This window comes from Quercus lobata, chromosome 12 (genome assembly GCF_001633185.2).
Source record: "Quercus lobata isolate SW786 chromosome 12, ValleyOak3.0 Primary Assembly, whole genome shotgun sequence".
Lineage (NCBI taxonomy): Eukaryota > Viridiplantae > Streptophyta > Magnoliopsida > Fagales > Fagaceae > Quercus > Quercus lobata.
Window position 1 is genome coordinate 7,977,605 of NC_044915.1, and position 9,201 is coordinate 7,986,805.

Genomic DNA, 9,201 nt, shown 5'->3' on the forward strand with positions numbered 1-9,201 from the left:
TGCTTTTTCGTCTCACTAAAAAAGCATTATGCTTGATTCTCAGCACTTTGGCATGTAGTGGTGCTTGGTGTGTATTCATGCTGATTTGTCATGTTATGTTATCTTTTTAGCTTCATGTGTGATATTTAACACCTACATTTTGGTCTGTGATGCTTTTAGGATACCAACTACGACTTTTTTTTAATAATTCATTTTTACATGTTCATATAAACCTGAATGGAATAGAGGAGTCTTAAGGGCAATTTTCCCATTGGACAGTTTCCATGTGGCTGTAAATCTTGCTTCTTTTTTTGCTTTAATAGAGAATAATTATTCTTGGTGTAAGTTTATTTTTCAAGTGGATCAAGTAGACAAAAAATGTCGAATGGTCTACACAAACTAATACAAATGGGAGTAAGACAAATGAAAATATTTGATACCGAAGCATTCTATTATGAGATCCCTTTAAAATATCAAAGCTTGATAATATCTTCCAAGAGTGAGACATATGAAGCAGTAAGTCAGAACCATGCTGTGTGGAAATATCTCACTTTTAAGTTTGGAGATATCTTCCAAGAGTGTGACATATGCATCTTTCTTTGAATTAACTTAAGAAGAGTCTCCTAGAGAGTCCTAGTCCTAGCTCGATTTCATATTTCATGTAATCTGAGAAGGTAGGAGCCTTGAAGGTGACTTTTTGGCCCAACTGTATAATCTAGGATAGCAATTGTATAATTCAGGCTCAATATTCCTTATTAGTCTGCTGGCCCTCTATCAAGTTGAATGTGTTACTAGCCCCTATGATATTTCTTCTGTATTTAATATTTATTGTTTATTGTAATATTATCTCTGGTGATAAGCTTTTTGATTTACCATTCTTGTTCCCCCTTTTGAATTGAGAACTACCCAACGTCTGTCGAAGACATGACCTTTTCTATGCTTTACTAACCTCAGTAACAACATAATAGTTGTCAGCATCTTCAAATTTATTCAAACCCTAATAAATCATGATTCATCCTTATGGGCTAAATTTTTTTTTACAACGTTTTCAGACATACCCAAAAAGCAACTAAAATTGTGACTTGAAAAGTATGTAAATTAAAACAACTTGTGTATAAAACTATGTAAAACATGACAAATCACAATTTTAGTTGCTTTTTGGGGTGTAAAACTTTTTAAAATAACTTGTGTAATAAATATTGCTCTATCCTTATTAATTGAACATTTGTGCCATTGATGTGTATCTCATGTAGCTTAAACAGGACGTCATGTTTGAATTATTGTTTCTTTTTTCATTGTTTCTTTTTTTCATTGTTCTTATTTGAATCGCTCTTTTATGCTGGACCTTCTTGGAGGTATTTTGGGAAAATAATATTATTTTATTAATAATTATTAAAAGTAGTGCCATAAGAAATATATTTTGGGGAGTAATATCTCCGTAAAGTTGTAAGTATTGAAATCGTTTTTTTAAAAACATGATTTCACCTAAAATTTTGGTAATGTGGCAGGAGGGAAAAAATACTTTTGAAAACATTTTTTTATAGTCCAAAAATTATTTTGGAGAATAGCCTATCCATCAGCATTGAAATCATATTTTGAAAATATAATTTCACCTTAAACTTTGGTGATGTGGCGGGAGTTGTCCACCTAAAACACAATCTCACCTAAAATCTCATGTGTAGAGTTGCCTCCTTTCTTTTTTCTTTTTAATATATATATATATATATATATATATATATATCCCTTCTTTTGGGTTTCACATAAAGGCCTGTGCCATTTTTGGCAGTGTTTCTATCTTAAAAGGGAGAGTTTCACAAAACTTCCCTTTTGGAGGAAAAGGTTTTGCAGGGTAGTTTTGCTGAGTCGTATAGGACCACTGTTTTTGGTAGCAGCAATTTAAGATACAAGAAGTCAGTACTGTTTGGACGGAGTATCTTTTGAATGAGAATTTTAGGTACCGGTCTCTCTATGCTAGACATTGGTATGTGTTATTAGGCCAACATATTCTAACCTAAAAACTTTGACTTTTTGGTACGCGGCTAAGTGCGATATATGAAGCTAGTCATTGCCCTGAGTTATGCTATTGTACACAAACCCTATCTACATTTGGATCGGTTACTTTTTCTTTAAGGACTTTTATAAGTTTATATTGTACTAACAATTTAGTTTACATTATAGATACTTAAAATGTATATTTAATGTACACTTTTTGCAAATGTGTACAACATAATACACATTTTGTGTGTCTACAATGTAAGTTTACATAGCTAGTACAATATAAACTAAGAATTTTCCCTTCGTTAATTTATTAGTTTATTTATTTAGGTAGAGTTTTCTAATGATTTTCTCTTTTCTTTTCTTTTTTAAGTATATATAATTGTATTTTTGTCAATTTCCAATAAATAGCTTTTCATCAAAGAGCTAATCCAAAGATACATAATCGAGCTCACTTGGCTAAGAAATTTAAGCAATAGTCCAATAATAAAGCATTTTATATGGTATACTCTAAGTCTGTATTTCAAACTTCACTTCTTTCTTCCTCCTAATCTACCTATCAAAAGAAATAACCTCACTTGGCTCAGGATGCTTATCCTACGAGATGGCTTATCAATACAGATTTTATTACGTAGATAACAAGTATGTTAATGGTGATGAAATGTGCACCCTACGTACCTTTAATGAAATAATCCATTGCTAACATGTGACGTGCACATCCAGACTTCTCCTCTATATATATATGTCACTACAGAAAATGACATATACAGAAAATAGAAACAACTCTCTCCCTTAAAACTTGCTGGAGGCTTAGCGTGGACACAAAGAAGAGGCATGTGACCATGTTTAGGAAGGGCATGCAGCAGTGAGGTGTTTTTTGTGGGTTTGAAATGAATACGTTTCAAATAATATTAACCTCAGACGATGGATTGGGAAGCAGCTTGCAAAATTTGTTGGGACCTTAATTTTGGTTGCAAGAGGACAATATTAACAACTTGCATGTGTTCAAGTGCGAGTGTGAAAAGTGAAAACTGTAGTGCAGGCAAATGAACACTTTTTCTTGCCTCCTCCAAAATTCAATTGCACAATTAGTCACCATCATCTAAGTTTTCTTCATGACCGTTAACTTCTCACCAAGAAACAGAGAGACTAATATATTTACCGAGAAAGTTGCAACTTGCTCTCACATCTTCGAATTTCAATTCAAATTTGTATGTGTGTACACGTGTGAGAGAGCGAGAGAGAGACAAAGACAGGTGAATAAAAGGTGATCCCACTCCCACAATTTTTCATGCGCGTTAGAAATTAGAGTTTTACAATTAATGAAAGGCAGAGAGTGACCTCTATTCCATTTTTTAATGTTACTTACTGTGTAAATGATCCCACCTGTTTCTCCTTATATGGGTTCAAATAATATGCTATGATGGAGAAAGAGAAGCTGCCCTTGTTTGTTCCAGCAAATATTGAGCCCACCACTTTGCTTTTGAGCAAAGTTTGCACTTGACGGTGTACATTGATTCATAGCACAGTTTTAGAGTTGTGATTGGCCATGACTTTTTATTATTTTTTGTTTGGTAGGAAAGTCATTCAAATTAGCAAATTTTATTAAACTTTAAGCAGTGCAATGTTTTCTCTCACTAGCAAACACTTCAAATTAAATCAGCCAATAATGCGAATGTTCAGTATAATTATGGGCCCGACAATGCAAATATGCTTCCGATACTGCTTAGAATACATGATTCGTATTTCACTTTTAGTAGGAAGTAATGCTTTTCCTTTCCATTTTAATTCGACTTCTCGATCGTTAATCAATTCCCTTCGAAAACATGTACGTGTCCAATTCTTCATTTTCCTCACTTTTTTTTTTTTTTTCTCATTTTTCTGTCCTAGTCTTCTCATAAATCTCGAGAGAGAAAATTAAAGAGATAAGGTTTCACATTCTCCACAAAAATTGCAACAGTAGGCTTAAAATTACGTGGCCACCGCTAAGCTCAATGAAACTTCCTATATAGACCAAACTATCGACGTCAAGCGGCAAAAGATTCGGAATTATCTTTTTCTTTTCCGTATTACTTAGGAGTTAGGACCCACTTGCTATTCCATCGAAACTTTTTGCTTTCAATGTGCTCAGCTATGAGCTATGTATTTAACCGACATCCCACACAATGACTAGATTCTTGATTTGTATATTCTTTCTTCAATCAAATTTGAAGTGATTTGTGTGTATGAATGCGACTTTAAGGAAGCTAGATTGGCCTTAGCCATCATCTGGGAAGCGCGTGCACGTTTTCCAGTGGATGCGTTTTTCCCTGTGTGTTCTGTGCACTGTTTACAGAACCCCTGCAAGTACTTTATTTAGCAAAAAAAAACTTTAAAATTGGGTCTCACGGTACTATTCACATATTTAAAAATTATTTTACTACAATATTTTCAGTTTTTAACAATAAACGATATCCAAACAAACCCTTAATCAACAATAACTTATTAATGAAAGTGTTAGAATACAATCCAAACAGACTCTAGATCCATTATACTTTACTTGTATTGCACTTTTATTACTCATACAATACTCGTATTTTCCTAGAGGTTTTGAGCAGACTAACATTGTTCAGCTTTTTTATGTAGTAAGTTAGATAACGTTTGAAAGAATAAAGAAAAATAACATCTCGAGTTTTAGAAAATCGAGATCCACTTAAAAACTCAACCATAAAAGACTCGCTTTCCATTACTTTCTACTGGGTGAGGTGGACAAAATTGCCACCTGGATCTCGAGTCTTTAAGACAACTTCACGTGCACAAAATAAATTTGGTTAAAAATACAAGGATCTCGAGTCTTAAAGACTCGAGATCCTCAAAATAAAATTACAAAATAAAGATACAAGACTTCACGTGCACAAAATAAATTTGGTTAAAAATACAAGTAACTTGAGTCTTATAGACTCGAGTTCCACTAGGAAAAATTATAAAAACATAACACTCTTAACACTCAGCCCGTATAACACACTTGCTAACACTTGCTAACACTCTACACAGCCTTCTCACCCAAAAACAGAGCATCCTCACTAAGTCTCTCAGCCTCACTAACTCTTACCCTCACTAACTCTCACTCACCCATAACTCCTATATCACATTGCCTCTCACTCTCACTCATCACACTGCCTCTCTCACTGCTCTTCCTCAACAAATTGATATCTCAGGTAAGGGTTTGCATAATTTGATTGTCATTGTAGTTGGGTATTAGTTGTCTATGGGTGTGGGTTAAAGAGTTTGACTAATTATTTTGTACATAGTTGACATAACTTAGTTAATTTACCAATATTGTGTGTTATAGAAGTTTGTTTTGTTAGTGTTAATTTTTTGAGTATTTATTTGCCCATTTTGTTATGAAAATTTTATTCATCATTTCTAGGCTTTTATTTTTATCATGATCTTACAAGTTTTTTTGACTTTATTCATCATTATTTTAGGTATGAAATGGGTAGTGATTGAATGGAATGAATGGGTATCATAATCATACTCCTGAAAGTAATTCTTAAAATGTAGTGACCTATAATACATGACTGTATAAGGAATTGATCATTATTAAAATAAATAAAAAAGTATAAGAATTGGTCATTTTGGAGACAATTTGGTATTTGGTAATGACATTTAAGCCTTAAGGATATGGAATACTCTGGTCTTGTTAATTTAATATGTTTTGTTAATGCTACATCATCTTTGTAAAGTCTCCTCTCGTTCTATGTATTCTTTAAATATATATATTTTCCTTACCTTTTATTTTTCGGGGTTGCTCCACTAGATATGTTTCAAATTTGCTTCTGAAGCCAAACTTAGAACCATGGGTACCACAAGTTACATAATGGCTATAAAACTAGTAATTACCTATGAAAATTCTGGCTTGAATATGTTCAGCCTTAAGATCACATTACTTTTTTTCCCCCACTTTACGACTATGTGATTTAACTAACTAACATAGTAACTTGACTTGAACATGTTTACAATGCCTGAAATTGATATAATCCTATACCACGATGGTCCGCTTAAGAATGTCAATGCGAACAAGGGATTGCCATTTGAAGGGCCGGGTATAAAGACCTATTATACCCAAATTGATCGTAGATTGAAGACCCTTGACGAATTGAAGAAGATTGTCATGGAAGAGTTGTATGAGAATCTTGCTATACACAACATACAAATTACTTATCGTATGCCAAACGAAATCTTGAAGCACCGGATTAATTACAAGTATATGGTGATAGAAACAGACAAACATGTAACGATCATGTTTGACAAGCTGGAGAGAATAGCTGAAGTAACTAACATTGAGTTGTACATATAGTTGGAGCCGCGTGCAGTTTGGGAAGAGGATATCCAACAAACAACCACAAGCTTACAGGTTACAGTTCCAGATGCTCAATATGAGTATTCTACACATGTAGAGGATGATTATGTTTATGCCGATGGTGATGTTCATGCTGATGGTGATAATGATGACGATGATGATGATGATGATGACGACTATGTTGATGAGACTACTGCCATTAACAATGATGATGACGACTATGTTGATGAGAATATTGCCATTAACGGTGAAGATTTTGTGGATAGAGATGAGTATGAAGACACGATTGGCAGAGACCTTGGGGACTTTGAGAGAGACATTGATGACGATGAGACATTAGATGGTAGTGAACCTTATGCAGACAATATTATTAGTGTCCAAAACATTACGAATACAATCCCTGCCTACGCACCTCCTACATTGTCATTCTCTGCAAATACTTGGAAAAATATGGTTGATCCTTCACATATTGATATGCCATTTGTGTCTACTTGGAGAGAGGGGATGAATTTGTGCAAAGGGTTGACTTTTGCCAATAAAGAGGAGGTGAAGCGCGTATTAACAATTTGTGCCCTCAAGGAAAACAAACATTTTACGATCATTAGGTCGACGACAAAAAAACTTTGTGCAAAATGCGTGCATGAGTCATGCAAGTGGTATGTCTGCGCAGTTATGAAGCCCGATCTCCACCAACTATGGATGGTCACCGTGTATGTGGGTCCTCACACGTGTATACCGACTGGGGTGCGAAATGATGGTACAATGATGAGTTGTAATTTTATTGCATCAGACATCCATCAGAAGTTATGTGAGGATCACACTACCCCAGTTAAGCATCTCAGATCTATAATAGAGACGAAATATAGTGGCCAGAAGCCTTCTTACTACAAGGTATGGGATGCGAAACAAAGGGCGATTGCGAAGATGTTTGGGAATTGGGAAGAGTCTTACCAAAGGTTGCAAAAATTGCTAATGACATATATTGATCAAGACCCGACTACCCAAGTGTTCTATCGTATCACATCTACCGATGAAGATGACGCCGTATTGTTGCATTATGTGTTTTGGTCTTTCGGTCCATGCATATCAGGATTCAAATACTACAAGCCGGTTATCAGTATTGATGGGACCCATCTGTATGGTAAATATCAGGGAAAGTTGTTGGTCGCAATGGCAACCGACGCTAACAACAAGGTATTCCCTCTCGCGTTTGCTGTTATGGATTGTGAGTTAGGGTCCAGTTGGAGGTGATTTTTACAGTGCCTCCGAGATACGATTGGCCACGTGATACCTAAGGAAGGCATTTGCATAATTTATGATCGACATCTCGGTATCAAAAATGCCATTGCAAACTGGCCTAAAAGGGATGATGGAAGTACACCATTATTTCATAGATATTGCCTTCGACATGTTGTTAGCAACTTCAATACCCATTTTCAGAACTCAACTCTAAAGTCAGCGGCGTTGAAAATGGAATATGCTAGTCAGGTAGTGAAATTGGATGCCATAATGGAGTCCATTAAGCAAGTGGAAATTGAGGCCATTAGGAATAAGAAGAAGGTGACGAGGAAGGATGGCAAGGGAAAAAATCAAGATTATCTTCCATACACATACCTAATGGGCGAGACTGTGGATATGTGGAGCCAATCACATGATGGTGGGAGACGTTTTGGGGCAATGACAACCAATATATCAGAGTGCTTCAATGGTGTATTGAAAGGTGCACAGGGCCTTTCTATTACCGCGTTGGTTGAGTTCACTTGGAACAAACTTGTTCAATATTTCCATGACCGGCGCAAAGAATACCATTTTGAGTTCTCAGAAGGTAAGAAATGGAGTGAATATGCCTTCTCCATGTGGGATGGAAATAAGCGTAAATCTGAGAAACACTATCTCAAGCCATTTAGCAATGAAGAGCTGATATTTCAAGTAGTTACCCAACTCAACACGTGTAGTGCAGGAGGGGGAAACCACAGTTATGAAGTTCGGTTACAGGAAAGAACATGCAGTTATGGGAAATGGCAAAACATAGGGATCCCGTGTTCACATGCAATTAGAGTATGTGACTATTTACATATTGATTCGACCACATATATTCACCCATGTTATGGTTTGAACAATGCCCTTAACACTTATGAGCATGCATTTGTGGTTCCTAAGTCGCAGTCGTTGTGGAGGGATCCCATGGGGCCGAAGTGGTTGCCTAATCCAGCATTGTTGCGGGCCAAAGGTCAACTAGTGAAGTCAAGAATAAGGAATGAGATGGATGGAGTGAGGAATAAGGATCGAGAACCGGGATGGCGGTGGGAGGACGCGGATTTGATAGAGAGTCAACCCAAACAGACATGTGGACTGTGTCATGCTTCCGGGCATAACTGTAGAAAATGTCCGCAGTCCCGTGGCGCTTCCACAAGTAGTCATGTTCCACACTAGGTAGGTAGATGGCAAAAAGTTATGCATCGATTAAATATTTGTTGTTCATTCCATGTTTATCTAATGTTTACTATCTTGCCTCCTAACGTGATTACTCTACGTTTTTCAGGCATGCTTCCATGGATGATGTTTTTGTCGTGCGGACCGCCAATGTTAGGAAAAGTGACTACGTTGTATTGGCTCTATGTGAACCTTTTGGATTTTGTTGTATGTACTTGTAATTCTCTATCCAACGTACGTCTATGAAGATTGTGATTTTAGTAGAATGGTTAGAACTATAAATTAAGTGTGGTTGGGCATGTTTACAATGTTGATATATTGAGCAGCAGCTTTTGCTGCGATGTAAGTGCATTTGCATTGTAAAACTATGTTTATGCAGAGAGCATAAAAGTTTCTATAGTTTGGTGCCTATTAAGAACACGTTTTGATGTAATTTTATTTAAATGCATTTA

The 9,201-nt window shown here is 35.8% G+C and overlaps 1 protein-coding gene across 1 annotated transcript; it reads left to right on the plus strand.

Annotated features, from left to right (window-relative positions):
- Positions 1–7,786: 7,786 nt before the first annotated feature.
- On the plus strand, positions 7,787–8,749 carry LOC115970171. The gene has a single exon (XM_031089834.1). It carries the CDS (start codon positions 7,787–7,789, stop codon positions 8,747–8,749), a length of 963 nt encoding a protein of 320 aa, XP_030945694.1.
- The last annotated feature ends 452 nt before the right edge of the window (positions 8,750–9,201 follow it).